General features: G+C 37.6%; 2 protein-coding genes across 2 annotated transcripts; both read right to left on the reverse strand.

Annotated features, from left to right (window-relative positions):
* Positions 1-1,280: 1,280 nt before the first annotated feature.
* gpr84 (G protein-coupled receptor 84) lies at positions 1,281-5,628 on the reverse strand. Its single transcript, XM_079629004.1, has 2 exons — positions 5,505-5,628; positions 1,281-3,958 (listed from the first exon to the last, which is right to left on the reverse strand). Exons 1-2 carry the CDS (start codon positions 5,525-5,527, stop codon positions 2,728-2,730), a joined length of 1,254 nt encoding a protein of 417 aa, XP_079485130.1. The 5' UTR covers positions 5,528-5,628; the 3' UTR covers positions 1,281-2,727.
* A 2,468-nt stretch (positions 5,629-8,096) lies between these two features.
* LOC307006990 (transmembrane protease serine 9-like) lies at positions 8,097-20,389 on the reverse strand. Its single transcript, XM_079628541.1, has 15 exons — positions 20,257-20,389; positions 19,960-19,980; positions 19,667-19,835; positions 19,288-19,556; positions 19,051-19,196; positions 18,553-18,766; positions 18,336-18,449; positions 14,461-14,571; positions 11,036-11,056; positions 10,771-10,939; positions 10,392-10,660; positions 10,155-10,300; positions 9,631-9,844; positions 9,436-9,549; positions 8,097-8,699 (listed from the first exon to the last, which is right to left on the reverse strand). The coding sequence occupies exons 1-15, from the start codon at positions 20,303-20,305 to the stop codon at positions 8,695-8,697; spliced, it is 2,031 nt and encodes a 676-aa protein (XP_079484667.1). The 5' UTR covers positions 20,306-20,389; the 3' UTR covers positions 8,097-8,694.
* Positions 20,390-20,664: the final 275 nt, after the last annotated feature.

The raw sequence follows: 20,664 nt of genomic DNA on the forward strand, positions 1-20,664 counted from the left end.
TTTTTGGATCACTGTCCTGTTGGAAGATCCAAACATGGCCCGCTATAAGATTTCTAGCCCCGGCTGTTAGGTTTCGATTTTTTATCTGTTGGTATTTGATCCAATCCATGATGCCATGTATCTGAACAAGATGTCCAGGACCTCAGGCAGAAAATTAGGCCCACAGCATTAAATATACAGCAGAGTATTTCATTTTACACATGGGGTACTTTTTTATCCCTGTGTGCACCAAACCCATCTTAAGTGTTTGCTGCCAAAAAAGCTATTTTTTTGTTTCATCTGACCATAGAACCCGTCCCGTTTGAAGTGCCAGTCGTGTCTGGTACTTTTCAAACGTTCTATGGACAGAGGAACCAAAAAAATAGCTTTTTTGGCAGCAAACACTTAAGATGGGTTTGGTGCACACAGGGATAAAAAAGTACCCCATGTGTAAAATGAAATACTCTGCTGTATATTTAATGCTGTGGGCCTAATTTTCTGCCTGAGGTCCTGGACATCTTGTTCAGATACATGGCATCATGGATTGGATCAAATACCAACAGATAAAAAATCGAAACCTAACAGCCGGGGCTAGAAATCTTATAACGGGCCATGTTTGGATCTTCCAACAGGACAGTGATCCAAAAACAAATATCAAAATCAAAACAAAAATGGGTCACTGAGCACAAAACCAAGATCTGCAATGGCCATCCCAGTCCCTGACCTGAACCCTATAGAAAATGAGTGGGCTGAACTGAAGAGAAGAAGCACCAACATGGATCTGGGAATCTGCAGGATCTGGAGAGATTCTGTATGGAGGAATGGTCTCTGATCTCTTGTCAGGTGTTCTCCAAACTCATCCGGCATTATAGGAGAAAACTCAGAGCTGTTATCTTGGCAAAAGGAGGTTGCAAAAAGTATTTAATAAAAGGGTGCCAATAATTGTGGCCAACGTGTTTTGGAGAAAAACATTTATTTCATAATGTGATTTAGCCCCACTTTCAATTCTCTTGCTTCAATGAAAGGTTAGAATTTTGGCAATTTTTTGAATGAAAGATCAAAAGGATAAACAATGCAGATTTATTTTTTACAGCCAGTTTTGATCATATTTACCAGGGGTGCCTACAATTTTGGCCATGACTGTATATATATACATATATATATATATATATATATATATATATATATATATATATATATATATATATATATATATATATATATATAATTGTGTAAAAGCAGGATAAAACCATTATTTGTTTTATTTTATTTATTTATTATTTGTTATAATTTTTTTATTTACAGATCCACACAGGAAAGTGAGGAGAAAAGGAATGGGATCGGGACAGACTTTCCCAGACAGCAACCTAGTATTGGCCCAGATCCGGCCCACATCTGGTACAAATGCATTCCACACACCAGACATATGTTGCTGCCTGGGTTTACTTTGGGACTTTGATTAGCCAGCAGCTCATATACAGTAAACCCAAAGTTTATTCAGACACCTTCAACATTTCTCACATTATTACAGTTTATTCGCTATAGTTTAGAAAATAGTAATAAAATATGACAAGAACTCAGAGTTATCAAATCACTGGTTTTGGTCATCCTTCTGTTAGACTGTTTCACAAAAGATTTAGGTTGAATAGCTGTTAAGTTCACAATTAGATAATACCAATTTAGGTCAACCAATCCCCAAGAAATACTACATTTTGTCCAGTCTCTGGTGTAAAAAAAGGTCGCATTCGCAATTAAAGAAAAAACACATAAGAAAAATATGGTCAGGTCAAAGTGTCTAAATGATTTTTGGTCCCAGATTTTTATAAACTTCGGTAGCCCACTGTATGAAGAATTTTTGGGAATAATATGTCAGTTTTTTTATTTTGCTATCCTCACTTACATAAATGAACAATAGTGTCCTGCACCCACTAGTAAAAAAATATAAAAAATTATATCTGGTGTCTGTATAATTTTTGGTTTCAACAAGCAAGAGCGTATACGTTCTCTGCCACAAAAAGCATTTTTGCTGACTTTACATTTCAATTTTCTTTATTTCAAAAGAAGCAATTCAGAAAAATCAAAATACATGAGTTATCTTTTTTTGTTTTAATTGTAGAACACTAACATGATGTGCAACACATATTCACAAATTCAACCTCTTATTTCATATGTTAGAGGTCCAGCTTAAACAGTATAGAAACACCACAGGAAGCAAAAGAGGACAAGAAACTCTTGTGGTTTCACATATGAGGTAATAAATGAAGCAGTGAGGCATGTCTGTTCTTGTTTTCTCCATCACCCCGCTTCAAATTTACATTTTCATTTGTGCGTGAGGTAACAAATGTTCTTTATGTCATTATGAATCATTCCTGTGGTGGTGGCACACATTACTCTGCCTATGTGCAATCAGAATAAAAGAGGAAATGACACGTTTGTGGGAAAATCCCAATGCTTAAAAAAAGAAATGCTTACAGACCATCACTAGCTAAATCTGACAACATAAAAAGTGAATGGAAAATAAAATGGAAAATATAACTATACATGCAAATACACTGTTGGAACTTAACAAAGAGAAACCTGAGAACTGTGATGTTCTCCTATAATAAATATGCAATGAGTGCATCTCCATATTTCATTACGCATTATACGTGAAATCACTGAACATATATAGAGCAAGATCAATTAATAGCAGTAGCTTTCAGTCATATTCAGATTGAAATGAATTGCAGTATAATTCTTCATTATCGCTTATCTCATTGAGTACCAACGGGTTCTCCATATCCAGGTTAGTGGATGCATAGCTTTGCCTAGCAGGTCTTTATAGGCCTGGTTAAACTGCCGGTTCATGGCTGCATACAACAACGGGTTAATGCAACTATTTAACCAAGTCAGGTTTGCACAAAACATATGAACGACCTGGGGTGCGCGATTTGCCTTATCGGCAACATTTAGCAGCAGAAATGGTGCAAAGCAGCCAACAAAACACAAAAAGACTGTGAAACACATCCGAGTCACGCGTTTAAATTCACTGTCCTCTCCTGAGTTGGCAGCAGGAGTGATCTGGATTGCTACCGGAGCTGGTTTAGAAGATGTTTCTACCCCATTTGAGGAACTTTGAATTGTACTTATGGAGTTTTTTGACTCTTGTGTGGTTGTGTGGCCTTCTTGAGCGCTGTTCTTTTGCTGCTCTGCTCCCGCCCCTTCATTGCTGATCTCACAGCTTTGAGTGTTTGAGGCTCCGGCACTGATCCCGCTGTCATCTGTAGTCCCTTCGGCTTCAGCCCTCTTGCGCTTTGATGAGTGGCGACTGGGCCTGTACTTCAGGAAAGCCTTGGCGGCTACGCTCACCTTACGGTAGATCAGAAAGTAGAAAAGACCCACACAACCAAGGCCCAGGAAGAAGTACATGAAAAGCAGCACGGTGGTGTAGGGCCGGCCCTTAGTGCGGTGAAAACTGCAGGTGCACACTTGCGGGGCGAACACGTAGACGGGCCAAAGTGGGGCGAAACTGACCAGGCCCAGTACCCAGGAGGAGACGAGGAGCACCGCCACTCCACGGTGGGACAGGAGCAGACGGGCACAGCGAGAAGTGCGATGCGCAACAACCAGGTAACGGCTCATTGCGATGAGGCATAATGTTATAATGGACACGCTGTTGGACAGGAACAGTAGGAGTCCAAACATCCGGCACCATGTGGCTCCGCCCCTCCAGTGCAGGTGCAGGTATGAGTCAACACTGACAGGTTGGAGCATGGTGCAGTATAGGAGGTCAGCGAAGGCAAGATTTACTATGAGAACATTGAAACGTGTCCTCAGGTTGACATCAGTAGCAAAGGCGAGCACCGTCAGAATATTCCCTATGGTTCCCACAATGGTCACAGCCGATCCCAAGAGGACGCCAAAATAACGGTAGCCCTCCACAGAGGGCGACGCACAAGAAAAGGAATCATTTCTCAGAGAATCTGTGTCGTTCCACATCCTAAAAAGATACGAAAGGTTAAGCTCATCAAATATCAATGTAACATCCACGTGGCCTCAAAGCACATCTTTAGCACATTAGTGTTTTATTGACCACATTTCACTTTAAGGGCTGCTGGTTTCATTATTCTTTGTGGACCTGTGACTGGATGCCACAATTTAAGGTCACACCACATCCTGTTGCCTAAAACACCTCTGAAATCTCGCTTTTACTTCTCACTTCAAAACTGCCACAATTCAACATTTGAGCTAAATGGACAACAAATGTGGAGATTTTAATAGAATGCCTTTTAATCTTAATATAAACTGAGACACACATTCAATTAAATCATTACATTTTAAAATATTTTATAAAAAAATATACCCAGATCGCAAGTGCCCCGAAATCACATTTACATTCACATTTAATCACATTTTTTCACACACAGAAACATTCCACTGTAAGTTAAAGTTAAAAGCAAGACCAGATATTACATGTAATTTGGTAGTAAAACAAATTGATAAAGCTTCGTATCACTTAATTGGAAGCACCACCATTTTGTTACATGGGACTAATGACCAGACATTTAGAAGTTTATTTTAAAATGCAAAGTATTGAAAATCAAAATAAAGCTCTGTAACGATGTATACCTGTTAAAGGGGTAAACCTATGGAATAATTGTGATAAGAAATTAAAATTGTGTACTTCACTCACAAGAATCTTTTTTAAAACAAGGTGATGAATAATTATACAACTCAATTTGAATAATTTGTGTCTGTCATAAGTAAACTACTGTAATAATCTCTGATAAACACCTTTGTAATAATTTATTTAAATTTTGGAAATTGTCTTATGTAACTGTTTGTTTATTTTGTATGAATCAAATCCAGAGAGGAAAGTGATGCTCATTAATAAATAATCATGTCTAAAGGGTATAATAAGCATAGGCCAACACCTTTTTCGGTTGTTATGTATATTTTTTCTTTACTATGGAATATTATCTGTGAGGGCCGAAATAAATTTTTGTTGAATTATTGAAAATTGCAAAAGTGTGTTTTGAAAGGCCCATAGTCCACAGGTGTGTTCGACTTAAAGCACTTCAAGTTAAACACAAGACAATTATACCCACTCATGTGCGGATCACAGAAATATTCAGAACAACATTGCTCTTTATTTCTTAGTATGTTGTACAATTATTTATCCTTTAGTTATCTCTCATTAGATGAGAGTAAATTGTGTAAATTATTTTGGTGTGCTTAACTCATAAGAAATTAAAAGGATGGACAGGTTCACCCAAAATTTGAAATAAGATATTTTGATTAACCACACAGAGCACTTCAGAAGAAAGAAAGTCATACAGGATTGAAACAACTTGAGCAACTAAATGGTGACATGTTTTACATTTTTAGGTGAACTATCTCTGTCTGTGTCAGCACATTTAGAAATATAGGCTATAAGCTAAAATTAAATGTAGAACGATTGTCAGGGAAAAAAAAAGAAAAAAAAACAGTTAAAAGATTCATTAGTAAAAAAAAAAAATATATATATTTGGCTGTCAGTGACTTACCTTGCTACCGCTGTGGCGTCCATCCTCTATTCTCTGGTTCTCTTTCTTACCTCCTTCCTGATTTTATAGCTATCCCTACTTTGTTCCCCTTTTCATTTAGCACTGTTTGTCTCTGCGTACAAATGTCTTTATTCTCTGTTTTTTAAAATAGACCCTCCAGCCACGCCTCCACCGCCTCATAGTTTTGTCCGCCTGATGTTTTAACACTGCATGTGTGCGTGTGTTTGAGACGTTCATGCTCAGATGTGAGCCAACTCAACCCTGTTTCACAATCCTGGAAGAAATTTACACAGTAATGGTATTTTGCCAATAGATATGAAGCAACAAAGAAAAGGAAAGTTGGTAAAAAAACTTTGCAAACTTTGCAAAATACGCAAACTTTCTACTTTGATGATTCAACTCTTTTTTTTCATTCACAGAAAGCAGCTTGGCTAATCAAATAAAATTTTGAATTTCTGTCATCCTTGAAATCACTGTTGTCTTCTTCCTCTTTTACGTAATAAGTCATTAAAGGTTGAAACTGTTCAAACAATTCTAACAACCATCTTCGCTGAAACATTATTGTCAGTTTGGTTTTTTAATGAAGGTTTATGATACCAGCACAATATGACAGAGAACAAAGTGTTTACACAATACACACCAAAATATACTTATACAAGCAGTTTGGCTGATAAACGGTGCATACTGAATTGCGGCAACACTCCCAGTTTATTTGCTTGTAAAGTTTCTTACATGTCCATAAATTAAGGAAATCAGTGGCAGGAGAGAATGACATAATGAACTTGGTATAAATTTCAATTTCAGCTTTGCAGAAATTAAATCTCTAAATCATGATGGCACAGCTGTATTTGCTCAAGATAAGCATGCTTTACAACTAAACCACCCAAACACCCCAAAACATTAATGCATTTAGCAGATGCTATTATCCCAAGTGACATACAACTGAGAATCAAAACCAATTCGTCATAGAGCCAACAATATTTGTACAATGGCAGGTTCAGAAAGCAAGCCAGACAGACAGACAGACAGATACACTTTAGCATGATTTTTATGCTCTTGGAATACTAAATATTTATGACACTGTAAGATTTGTTTTTCTTGCATATTTACTGTAAAAATTATATGATCAATAAGTTATGAGTACATGTTTTTACAATGCTTTAGCTTATCAAAATAAGTTAAGCAGTTTTCAACCTTTTTTAATAAGTTATGCAAGATTCAACTAATTTGTAGTCACTAAAGTCAGTTTAATGTAATTTAAGTTGTTCATTAGTGCACTTTGACTGATCTTCATCCATCTTTCCACTCAGACAAAACAGACAGACATGATTACAGGTATTTACACAATAGTTTCATCCGCTGACATTTGACCTCTGAAGCTGCCATGTGCACATCTTTAAGAATGAAGGTGTGTTGTATCTTGATTACTAAATATGGTTGTTTTGAGTGGATGAAGGGGATAGACAGAAAGAGAGGACGAGGACTGGTTTCCATTTCCAACTTGTACATTTTTTCCAACTTCCAACAAAGTATAGTAAGAAAAATGTGTCCATTAATTAAATGTAGCCTAATTAAGTGAACTATTCTATGCCCTTATGTATAAATGGTGTGATTAGAGTATTCACACTAAAAATTACAACAAGAAAGTGCACTTTAAACACCTGGATAATGAACTTATTTAACCCCTCCCAAATAAAGTGTGGAATGTTTGACACTTCATGCACTCAATGGTAGTAGCTTTAGTTATAGCAGAAGGAGAAGAGCTATCAGACACCGATGCTGGATGAAAAAGTAACCTTATAAAACCAAGAGTAGACTACCCAGTGCGTTGTGCATAGTGTGTCACTGTCATTTGGGACACACAACTGAAGTCAAGTAATATCAAGGATATTGTACAGCTATAGAAATTATTTCAGCTTGTAATTACGATAATTCTGGCACATGAACACATTTAATGATGTTTTGTGAGTTGTGCAATAAGGAGTTTTGTGCAAAATAAGATCATTTTAATTCTTGAAAAGCCTGACATGTGACTGACATGGCCAGTTTGAATAATTCACTGGTAAACAGTCATACTAAATATAAATATGCAATATTTAAAACTAATTTCTTATATACGTCATTCATGGAGTCTGGAGACTGCAACACCATTCTTTGAATGTCCCAATCCTGTTCCTAGAGATCTACCGTCCATCCTGCAAAGTTCAGCACCACCAACCCTAATCAAACACACCTGAACCAGCTAATTAAGATTTTCAGGAGGACTTGATAATTACAGACAGGTGTCAGTTTTCAGAAAAGTGGAGTACACGAACCCGTGTATATGCCGTGAAGAGCATTCCAAACCTGTAGGTGGCAGTGTAACGAGAAGCTCAAGCCCACCTTAGCCAATCAGAATCCTGAAAATAGTCACGTTTGTTACGTCGGCTACCTCCGTTTTTCTAATTTTTCCAAAATTTCAACTCTCCGGAGTTTTTAGAAAGAATCGTGGAAATGTCCCCGTTTTTCAAAATAACCATGTACGTATAAACGGGACCGAAGTGTGTAATTTGTGATATGTAGGCCTATGTAACTTACTGTATACACATTGTTCCCTTTTGGAGAGATTTATTACAGCATTAGACAGACAGTGTTTAAAAGTATTTAATGATTAATCAAATCCAGGATATCATTATTTATACATTGCTTATTATAAAAACTATCTATGTTCAAGAATTTAGTGACATAATGAATTTAAACTCAAAGAAATTCCCACTAATTGTTCAGCAGAAACATACTGTGATCACAAATGAAGACATACATATTAATTTCCATATAATTAATATATAAACATTTTTTAAAATGTAGAAATTCAAGAAATGTACATAAAAAAAGCTAAATTAAGATTTTTCTACAATTAATCTAGCAGGTTACATGCTACAACTGGAAAGAGAGAAAAACAAAAGAGAGAGGTAAATAGACTCTACTAATAGAGTGAGGTAAGTGCTGTTGTTAAACTTAAACAATATACATTTACACCCCTGAGTGAAGTCTGTGCAGCAGATCTTTGACAGACTGTTTGCACTGTGCAACGTTTCCAAAGCAGCGCTGATGTAAAATCTCTGGCAGAACAGGCAGATAAAGATGTTTTATCACCTTGTGAGGTGCTTATAAGCCTGTTTTTGAATAATCCAGGGAGTTATGATATACTTCACACTGTAGAGACACAAAAACAAAAGTGAGTTGAAGGAAGAAAGATTTCCTTTTGGTCTTTACTTTTTGGACATGCAAAGTGTAGCCTATGTTTAATGCATGTTATAAATCTACATTTTATTGTTACAATAAAACATGGTCACCAAATAAACTGGTAATAATAAAATAATAAAACATATCAAAGCAAGTGGCATTTATTTTAAATAAAAAATATTTTTAAAGCAAGACATTTCAAGAATTTTAGGTTGAACATAAACGAGGTTCCAAACGTAGGTTCGGGAAGAGCCTAAAACATTCAGTCCCGTCAATCATCATTACGAGCGTAGGCCTACTATATAAACAGTAGACACCGTGTCATCCCATTGACAAATTCTTCAGGCAGCCCTCCTTCTCCCCCTATATTTTTCTTTCTCCTCCTATGCGCAGTTCCATTATAGTTTTTTTTTTTTTTTAAACTAAGAGTTTGAGCCAAGCCTCAAGCCAAACATTTACGGCTGAATAGGCAGGTGAACTTGTGAAATTAATACAAAACAATACTTTTCAAAATAAAGACAAAACACTGATTTCCTATATACTTCCATTAACAATCACCTCAAGACCAGTCAATTAAAAGTGACTAGCACCATTAGTTTGCAGATGCCACGTGGTTTGATATTTTGCTTGTAAGACAACAACTCTTTTATAAGTGAAGTATGTTTGTGTTTCTTTGTGTATTCTGGAATTGAATGTTTGGGCTTACCGGCACAACGCTGTCTATAATCACTGCAGCATTTTGTTGTGCAGTTAGTATTGCAGTTGCAGCGATTTGAACGGTTGTACTTCTCGTTGCATCTTCCCCTACAGGAGGTTGAGGCTGCGCACACAAACAAGCATTAATCAAACAAGTATGCTTTGAGTGGATATCTGTGTGTAGGTGTCCGAGAGAGAGTTTTACTTCGGCTGGCAGAGGAACATGAGTTTGGGGGGTTGAAGGTGACAAATCCCGGCAGGTTCTGAACGATGTTGTTCTTGATCCAAGACTGATATCGAGACACGCGAGTGTAAACCCCAGGAGCGTTGGGCTCGGCACAGCCATACCCCCAGCTGGTGATACCAGCCAGAACCCACACTGTACACTGCTGACTCACCATTGGACCTCCAGAGTCACCCTACGAGAGGGACAAAAAGAAAGACAAAGGAGATGTTCGTTTTTTTGGGGATGGGACTATTTTAACAAGATGGGACAGTTACATGCACCAGGAAAATGACAGTCTGGGTCCGTACTCCAACCTGTGCCCCAAAGGAGCATTTCAGCCCATGCGTTTCATATATATTTACACTACTGGAGCTATTAAACATCAAGCATTTACACTAAATGAGAAATATACAGTAGGTTTTAAAGTGCTGTCTTGAATGTTATACAGTAGCTGTCCAAACTTATATTATTTGTAGTAATAATCTGGTTGGGGTTTGTTGTACCTGGCAGGTGTCTTTGCCTCCCTGTGTTAAACCAGCACAGATCATGTTGTTGGTAACAGATCCAGAACCCAGCAGATTATTACATTGAGTGTTGTCCACGACTGGAACCATCGTTTCCTGCAGAGTCCCAGGAGCAGGTAGGTTCACTGAACGTACACAAACACACACATAATTATAAATAAATGATGTTATAAGTTAATGCAAGTGTAAATTTATGAGTTTGTGTGTGTTTTCAACCTCCAGATTGAACGTCTCCCCATCCTGTGATCCAGCTGCTGGTGCCGGCACTGAAGACGCTGCTCTGGGCTGCCAGACAAACAGGTTTAATGTAGTTATTGAAGGTAACGGTGGAGGACAGGCGCAGCAGAGCGATGTCATTGTCATTTGTGTTGCTGTTGTAAGAGCTGTGAACGATTTGCGTTCTCACAGTTCTCATGACTTCATTGGCATTGGATCCTTGCTGTGTCCTCCTTCCCAAGTACACACGCAGACTGGACGTGCTGACACTGAATACAGTCAGAGTACATGGAAGTGAGAAAAGAACAAAACAAGATACCAAGTACATTTTACCAATGAAAACTAAATAACAGCATATGCGTGTTTGGGTGAATTTTACCCAGGTAAACAGTGAGCTGCCGTCAGCACCCATTCACTGTTGATGAGAGATCCTCCGCAAAAATGACCTCCATAGGTAGAGCTGTGCAGACTGACCTGCCACGGCCACGACCCGTCGGGAGCGTTCACACCACCCACAATACGGGTGTTTAGAGGGGCTTGTCCACAAACTATGAGAGAGAGAGAGAGAGAGAGAGATTGTTCACAGAAGCATATCTAACTAATTGACTTGATGTCAACATCTGAAGAAAGAGAAAAGCTCTTACCATTCAGCTGAGAAAGTGAACCTGCAAGGGCAGAAAGAAATTAGAAAAAAATCAATTAAGCGTTTCCCTTAATAATGACACTGCCAGAGATCCTTGCTCTGATAATGGTAGATTAAACTTGAGAGACTGAACATGCGGAAAACATCTCTGGGCAAACAGGTTTAATAACGCAATATAAAGCAGCCTTCTTTCCCTATTCAGCAAGAGACATCTTGCAAGCACATTCCATATGCCTGCCTGTAGGTGTGGCTCACAATGGAAAACATTTATAGGTTTCTTTAAAGTAACAAAAGAAATAAAAAAAAATTGGATTATTAAAATATTGCCCAGAAAGTCAATTTAACAGATTATCTCTGTTAATATTTTATTTTACTTTTATTTTGGTAATATTTCATTTATTTTATTAATAAAAGCCCTAAATATAAATGTTCCTAATTATACAACATTATATTGTTTAAAAAATAACATTTATCTTATAAAAATGTGTGTCCATAAATCTTGCGTCAATTCTGCTATACTGTACCATACTTTGCCTTTAAGTGGGTGGAATTATCTCCCACAACTAATATACAGAAAATGATGTCACTTTACCTCAAGATCTGAAGCACTGAAAGGTATGTGTGCTCTTTATGAGAAAATAGTTTAATCTAAAAAGTTATTGTAGCCTATCAAGAGTTGTTTTGTTAAACATCGAAATTGTTACCAATATAAATTGATCACTGATCACAGTGGTTTAATTAATTAAAGGTATTTTAATCATGATTTCATTAGTGCCACATGCTCTTAGCATTTATGCTAGCAAGTGGAGTTTTTGGCTAAAAATGTTTTTTTTTTTTTTTTACTTTTATTTTATTTCGTATTATCAAGTGCAGTCAGTATGTCACGAATGTCACGATGTCACGAAAAAGTTTAAAATGGTCAATTCTGTTTCCAAGGTAGAGTAACGATGTTGCCTCATTTGTCTGTATCGATCGACCCCTCGAATTTGACCTATCATGTAGCCCAGGGGTGTCGGAGTCAGTTCCTGGAGGGCCAGAGCCCTGCAGAGTTTAGCTTCAACCCTAAACATTTTTTTAAAAACACCTGATCAGCTAATCAATTCCTTCATGCTAATTTGAAAATTGCAGGTGTGTGTGTGTTGAAGCAGGGTTGGGACTAAACTCTGTAGGGCTGTGGCCCTCCAGGAACTGACTCCGACACCTGTGATGTAGCCTATAGCTACCTACCTATGTAGGCCTACACTTCAGGCAGCTCCATATTCTACAATGCAACGCGATTTTGAGGTATCACGTTTAATTTACCACCACCACAAAGTAGTTCTGGTGATCAAAGATGAGTTTCAAAGGGTAACTGTCACCAAACTGCAACCTAGGGTCTTTTTGTTGATCTACCCGACGGCAAACTTTAGTTTAAAAGTATAATTAGAATGGAAACACCACTTTTAAGTTTTAAGTTTTCAGGCCAAATGTCCTTTTGAATGGGAGAGCTAGGGCACGTATATCATCAAAAATCTAAGAGTCTAAGAAGACTCGACACAACATGAAACTTTGCTCGAAGTATCCCCTGAGGCTCTACACATGATGTTTTATTAACAAGGTTCGGGAGGAGCACGTTCCGATAATTAACACAGATAATTAACACAAGTGGAGAGCACTCAGCAATCAATGGTAAGAGGTATATACCAAAATGGTATATATAAGGGAGAACCCCTTCTCCACGCTTCTAGTCCTAAACACATACAGTACTCTGGGTTTGGGCCGAACTCTGAGCTCGGAGCCCTCCCTCCGGACAGCACGCCAAATACGCATTAAACTTTACCCCTTCAAATTATATGTAAGTGTGAACTCGTGAAATGAACTCGAGCATTGAGAACATTGTTTGTGTACACAGAGTTTACTAAAAAGAAAGATTTTGAACAACTCACTGTAGCTGTGTCCGCCGGCATTTTGTCAGTCACAACAAATTATCCGTGAATTTATGTGGAACTAAGCTTTAGGAGCTTTCCATCTTTACTCTCCTCCCTATTAAGTTGCATTTGGAGATCGACTATTTTTGACTGACAAAATACCGGCTGACAGCTACAGTTGTTCAAAATCTTTCTTTTTAGTAAACTCTGTGTACACAAGAGTTTAATTATGCTTTTTAAACAAAAGTTTCCCTCTGTAGATAAACAAAAAGACCTTAGGTTGCATTTTGGCGACAGTGACCCTTTAAAGGATACAATTATTGATTACAGGGGGACTTTAACTTTTTGAAATCCAAAATGTATCTCCAATTATAGAATCACCCATGTAATGTTTAAATAAGTTTCATAAGTAACAGAGTAAGAAATGTGTTAGGTAATGTAGGGTCCAAAGATTAGACTGCACATTTTAAAGTTGAGAGCAGAGACACACACACACACACACACACACACGTTAAAAAAGTTTTTAAAATAGCCTGTGTGTGAGAGTATTGCTCTCAACTTTAAAATGTGCAGTCTCAACTTTGGACCCTGCATTACCTAACACATACATTTTTTATTAAACTTATTTAACATTACATGGGTTATTCTATAAATATATTTATTTGCAACCGTTATGTTGCAATAATAAATACATTTCTGTCATAAGAAGAGCTAATCAGCAAGTGCCCTGCTCCCTCCAATGTCCCCACATCAAGGGCTCTGCCCTTCGAATGGAGTAGGGCAGAACACTTCCGTTTGGAAATTCCCCCTATAAGCCTATAGGCTAGGCTACTGAATTGCACATTTCATGTTAATGAGTCATGCACTTATTTTGAAGTGGCACCACTTCGGGAGGGAGGGTTCTGACATCAAAACGGTTTAAATGTGGAAAAACTATAACCTCAAATAAAAATAACTATTATTATTTGTATTAAAACTTTATAATGACAACTTTGGGGCACTATTCAATAGCCTATCTAACATTAGAGTATACTACGCAATGTGTAGAAAATCGGATATCAATAAAACACGTCGGACTCGTTAAATTCATTTGAAAGGATAATTGCTTCTACAGTCATCAGTGTAGGTATATTTATCAAACTATACATGATTTTTGCTAGTACTTAGGCCTATCTATATTTAAATGTCAGAAAAATTAAATAAACATTATATGGTTATTAACAACACAGAAAGTTGTGGACTTGTGGTAGTAGGCTAAGGAGGATAGATGATGGCTAGCGCTGCCATCAACAGCCATAGACAGTAGGCTATATAAGAGCGCAAACGCAGACTAAACGTTCTAATCTCACCGGTGCGATCGCACGCTTCAAATGGTTAAATATCAAAAGTAAACAATCTATAAAATTGTTAATGAGTCATTATTTTCATTATCATTATTTTTGTAAAATATATTCACTTTTTATCTGTATTATGTCTTTGTTAACAGTTATCCTCGCTTTAATAGATAGGCTATCCTTACCTTTTACACACATGAGCAGGGCCAAAGTCACACACGTTGATCTCCACATCTTCACACGGTCACTCTGTTCCTTTGCAGAATGGATGCTGGAGGCAATTTGGTACAAAGGGACTTTTACAGTCCCTTTTATATAGTTGTTTCTCAAATTGCTCTTCTTGTCACTCACTCACCTGCCCACTTCTTTACTCGTAATGCTCCTCCTCCATTTTTGTCACTCTGTTGCATTCTTCACATTCTTTTATGCCAAAGATGATAAGCACGTAACCACTCTTCTTCACTGAGAACCTTTTGTCTGCACTTGATGTATAGGCATTGTTAAGGTATGATTGTGCAGACATACAACAGCAAATCTGTCATTGTCAGAGAAGTCACAGACAGAGACATTTTACAGGCACGTGCAGAGGGTTTGGTTTGCTCGAGCCCCTGCCCTCAAAATTAATAAAAAGTGCCCTTCTCAAAAAAATAGCAATGATAATATTGTGGTCAATAGAACAAAATGCATTTGATTATAATTAACATGACAACGTGTACAAAACTAAAGTAGCCTAAATTTACGTTTATTTCCACGTTTCTGTTGCGTTGTGTCAAGTTGCGTGTGTCTTGCTTCGGTCTTGACTGACGGCAAATAACTTATATTTATTTGATCAAACTTTTTTTGATCAAATAAATCAAATCAAATAAATATTTTAAATTGATACAGACAATTTAAAATAATGGTTTTCAATTTTAATATACTTTAAAAATATCATTTATTTCTGTGATGCAAAGCATATATATATACAGCTTTTTTCTATAGGCCTATTATAGGCTATGCTATGCCCCTTTTTACATTTGAGTCCCTGAGGAACTCTCTGCACGTCCCTGCATTTTTAGAAATTGATAGCTTTCTGCTCATTTGATAGTTCGTAGTTTTTCAAAAGAATTTCAAACTGGCCCAACAAGTGTTTCACGAGTTCACACTTACATATTGAGGGGGTAAAGTTGAATGCATATTTGGCGTGCTGTCCGGAGGGAGGGCTCCGAGCTCGGAGTTCGGCCCGAACCCAGAGTACTCCCCCCCCCTATGTAAGTGCTTAGGACTAGAAGCGTGGAGAAGGGGTGGTGGAGGGATGCTGGAAAACTGTCAATGGGATGAGGTGAGACTGCTGAGTGTATGTATACCTCTTACCATTGATTGCTGAGTGCTCTTCACTTGCATTAATTTATCTGAACGTGCTCCTCCCGAACTTTGTTAATAAAACATCATATTTCAGAAGAAAAAGCAAAAATGTGGAATGCCAAAGGAAAATATCTTAAGACATCATGACAACACATACTTTCTGTCTTTTTTCTTTTAGTCTTTCTTTCCTTGCTTTATTTCTGGTAACACATGCATAAAGAAAAAAACATACTAAAGCCATGACAAATAATGCCCTTTATTTTCAGACACAGACAGTGAGCTGCAGTGAATGATTACGTATGGCAACTTATTGTCAGATGACACAACCATTATTACGCAGAAAAGACTTACACAAGATCAGCAATCAGGGCACTGAACCGGTTCAAGGAACGAAAACAAAAGCTGGAAACTAACTATTTAAGATATGGCCTTGTATGCAAATCAGTTTTAGGGTAAGTTAGCGCATTTTCTGCCTGATATGTCTGATATGTAGTTTACTGCTTACACTTTAATTTTCAAAAGTTGTACAATTTGTAGTAACTTGTAAATAGTCTTGATCATATTGGAAATTTCAAATGTTAGTGTTAGGGTTAAAAAAATTTGTGGTTATCATTGTGCTGAAGAGATACATGAAGGTAAACACTACATTGACCCTGTAAGCAATGGCTGTGGTAATGCCACTGACAAATATACTTGTTCATTAAATTTATGAGCTTAAATAAGTTATGTTCATAGCATGTGCTATGATGATATATGTGGATTTTAACTGAAATAGATCAGTTTAATTGGTTCCAGGACTATTATGTAATTGGAGCAATTCATCAACTTATGTAACAAATTCTGAAGTTCCTCTAACTCAGTGTTGGTTGGTTGAACATCATTTTAACACATATTTTTTTTTATATTGTGTATTCAGTAACAGTTATTCAATGTAAGAAGGCTAAATTGTGTTCTCCTTCCTTCATCCTTTTTCTTCTAGATCTAGGCTCCTCCATATTTGGTTTGTTAAACGCCATCTTTTCAGCATCAGACCGATTTGTCTGTATTGTTAAGATAGCCTAATATTCTCTTTCTGGACACTGACACTAAACTTGAATTATAGCATTAGTCATTTTGGTTTTATGCTCTGCCCCAAAAATTGTCCTGAGTTTCTCAAATTTTATTCCAAAAACAAGACATCCAATGAGTTCTACGGTGACGTGAATGCTTTTTACAAGTTTTACAGTTACTATGTATGAATTTGGAAAGAAGCCCTTTAAAGGTGCAGTATGCAATTTTAAAATCGTTGTTGAACACTGTTGAAATTTTAAATCAATCCAAACAAACACACCCCTCCCCTCATTGCTCAGCCCCCCAAAATGCACAAACACAATAATGATAAAGCGAAGCAAAATAATGACTTGCAAAAAATAAATGGAAGATGACGCATGAATGACAAGAATGCACGAATGGGTTAAATGGGTCCATGGCCAATTCTTTTATAGTCAAAAACTCGAAAGAGGAACCATTGTCAAAAAAATTTTGTCCACCACTCTTGTTCATCCAAAACAAACTACAATATAGACTCAAGGTGTTAAATACCGGAATTATCCTTTAAGCAATCAACCTTTAAGTTTATCGGGCATGCTGGCGTACTGTCCTGGGTAGGGCTCAGAGCTAAGAATTTGGTCTGAACACAGAGTAGCTACTCTCCCCTATCCCTGGCTGGGATAGGAACCAGCCAATAGTGAGGTAGCGGAGGGATGTTCCTCCTGAACTTTGTTAATAAAACAACATTAAAACTGTGTTTTGAAGTATTTATTGATTCTGATAAAGCAATGACATCTTTATACAGAATAAGCCTTAATATAATTACCTGTTTAAGAATTCGGTGAAATAAATATGAATTTAAACTCAAAGTAATACCCACTTATTTGTCAGCAGAAATATTTTAAGTGCCTATACAATTAATAAACCAGCTAGGTTACATGCTACAACTGGAAAGAGAGAAAAGAGAAAAACAAAAGAGAGAGGTAAATAGACTCTACTAATAGAGTGAGGTAAGTGCTTATGTTAAACTTAAACAATATACATTTACACCCCTGAGTGAAGTCAGTGCAGCAGATCTTTGACAGACTGTTTGCACTGTGCAACGTTTCCAAAGTTTCCAAAGCAGCGCTGAAGTAAAATCTCTGGCAGAACAGGCAGATAAAGATGTTTTATGCTTATAAGCCTGTTTTTGAATAATCCAGGGAGTTGACATACTTCACACTGTAGAGACACAAAAACAAAAGTGAGTTGGAGCAAGAAAGAGTTACTTTTGGTCTTTACTTTTTGGACATGCAAAGTTTGTTTAATGCATGTTATGGTGTGCAGTAATAAAACATATTTGGATCTGTATATCCGCATATATAACAAAATCATTATATACAAAAAATTAAAGTGGCATTTATTTTAAATAAATACTTTTTTTTTTTTAAAGCAAGACATTTCACAAAAATAACTTTTGTTAGGTTTTAAATGAATATAATACAAACCAATAGATACTGTTCGAAATGAAGACAAAAACACTTACTTCATACGTCCATCAACAATCACCTCAAGACCAGTCAATTAAAAGTAATTGCAAAAAAGTAAAGTAATCTTGGAAAGTGACTAGCACCATTAGTGACTAGCACCTCTTTTATAAGTGAAGTATGTTTGTGTTTCTTTTATGGAATTGAATGTTTGGGCTTACCGACACAACGCTGTCTATAATCACTGCAGCATTTTGTTGTGCAGTTAGTATTGCAGTTGCAGCGATTTGAAGGGTTGTACTTCTCGTTGCATCTTCCCCTACAGGAGGTTGAGGCTGCGCACACAAACAAACAATCACACATTAACAAACACACATTAATCAAACAAGTATGCTTTGAGTGGATATCTGTGTGTAGGTGTCCGAGAGAGAGTTTTACTTAGGCTGGCAGAGGAACATGAGTTTGGGGGGTTGAAGGTGACAAATCCCGGCAGGTTCTGACCGATGTTGTTCGTGATCCAAGACTGATATCGAGACACGCGAGTGTAAACCCCAGGAGAGTTGGGATCGGCACAGCCATACCCCCAGCTGGTGATACCAGCCTGAACCCACACTGTACACTGCTGACTCACCATTGGACCCCCAGAGTCACCCTATGAGAGGGACAAAAATAAAGACAAAGGAGATGTTTTTATTTATTTATTTGGGGACTTTTTTATTAGGATAGGACAGTTAACCTGTGCCCCACAGGAGCACTACAACCCTTGTTGTGTTTCATATTTACACTACTGAAGCAATTCAACATCAAGCATTTACACCAATTGAGCAATGTGAATCCCAGAAATATGCAGTATATCTTGAAGTGCATTATATATTATACAGTAGCTGTACAAACTTATATTATTTGTAGTAATAATCTGGTTGGGGTTTGTTGTACCTGGCAGGTGTCTTTGCCTCCCTGCGTTAAACCAGCACAGATCATGTTGTTGGTAACAGATCCAGAACCCAGCAGATTATTACATTGAGTGTTGGTCACGACTGGAACCATCGTTTCCTGCAGAGTCCCAGGAGCAGGTAGGTTCACTGAACGTACACAAACACACACATAATTATAAATAAATTATGTTATAAGTTAATGCAAGTGTAAATGTATGAGTTTGTGTGTGTTTTCGACCTCCAGATTGAACGTCTCCCCATCCTGTGATCCAGCTGCTGGTGCCGGCACTGAAGACGCTGCTCTGGGCTGCCAGACAAACAGGTTTAATGTAGTTATTGAAGGTAACGGTGGAGGACAGGCGCAGCAGAGCGATGTCATTGTCATTTGTGTTGCTGTTGTAAGAGCTGTGAACGATTTGCGTTCTCACAGTTCTCATGACTTCATTGGCATTGGATCCTTGCTGTGTCCTCCTTCCCAAGTACACACGCAGACTGGACGTGCTGACACTGAATACAGTCAGAGAACATGGAAGTGAGAAAAGAACAAAACAAGATACCAAGTACATTTTACCAATGAAAACTAAATAACAGCATATGCGTGTTTGGGTGAATTTTACCCAGGTAAACAGTGAGCTGCCGTCAGCACCCATTCACTGTTGATGAGGGATCCTCCGCAAAAATGACCTCCATAGGTAGAGCTGTGCAGACTGACCTGCCACGGCCACGACCCGTCGGGAGCGTTCACACCACCCACAATACGGGTGTTTAGAGGGGCTTGTCCACAAACTATGAGTGAGAGTGAGAGAGTGAGAGAGAGAGAGGGGGGGGGGAGAGAGATTGTTCACAGAAGCATATCTACATTAACTATTTGACTTGATGTCAACATCTGCAGAAAGAAAAAGGCTCTTACCATTGAGCTGAGAAAGTGAACCTGCAAGGGCAGAAAGAAATTAGAAAAATTCAAGTAATTTCCCTCAAGCGTTTCCCTTAATAATGACACTGCCAGAGATCCTTGCTCTAATAATGGTAGATTAAACTTGTGAGACTGAACATGCGGAAAACATCTCTGGGCAAACAGGTTTAATTTCGCACAATACACACAATTAGCAGCCTTCTTTTCCCCAACTATTCAACAATTGACATTGTATTATGTCTTTGTTAACAGTTATCCTCGCTTTATTAGATATAGGCTATCATGAGACCTTACCTTTTACACACATGAGCAGGGCCAAAGTCACACACGTTGATCTCCACATCTTCACGCAGTCACTCTGTTCCTTTGCAGAATGGATGCTGGTGGTAATTTGGTACCAAGCGATTCTTACAGTCCCTTTTATAGTTGTGCTTCTCAAGTTACTCCTTTCATAACTCACCTGCCCACTTCTTTTCTCGTAATGCTCCTCCTCAATTGTTTGTCATCCTCTTCAATTCAATTCACATTTATTTGAATAGGGCTTTTCACAATTCATATCGTTTCCAAGTCTGTGTTCCATATCTGTGTCCAAGTAATAATTTAAAAAAATGTATACAAATCACGCAGCTAACATCATATACATTTTAGGCAGACAAATGATCTCATTGAAGTGATTATTACAAGTTGTGAACATAATGATTT

The sequence above is a fragment of the Phoxinus phoxinus genome (genome assembly GCF_949152265.1).
Source record: "Phoxinus phoxinus genome assembly, chromosome: 11".
In the NCBI taxonomy this organism is placed as follows: Eukaryota; Metazoa; Chordata; class Actinopteri; order Cypriniformes; family Leuciscidae; genus Phoxinus; species Phoxinus phoxinus.

What these genes read in the sequence shown, in the direction of transcription:
- LOC307006990 (XM_079628541.1), bottom strand. Translation starts at nt 20,305, where the DNA reads ATGTGGAGATCAACGTGTGTGACTTTGGCCCTGCTCATGTGTGTAAAA. An exon ending in ATGTTCCTCTGCCAGCCTAA is followed by an intron (nt 18,450 to 18,552) that starts GTAAAACTCTCT and finishes TTGTGTGCGCAG; the next exon opens with CCTCAACCTCCTGTAGGGGA. An exon ending in GAGGCAAAGACACCTGCCAG is followed by an intron (nt 9,845 to 10,154) that starts GTACAACAAACC and finishes TCCCTCTCGTAG; the next exon opens with GGTGACTCTGGAGGTCCAAT.
- gpr84 (XM_079629004.1), bottom strand. Translation starts at nt 5,527, where the DNA reads ATGGACGCCACAGCGGTAGCAAG. An exon ending in GACGCCACAGCGGTAGCAAG is followed by an intron (nt 3,959 to 5,504) that starts GTAAGTCACTGA and finishes GTATCTTTTTAG; the next exon opens with GATGTGGAACGACACAGATT.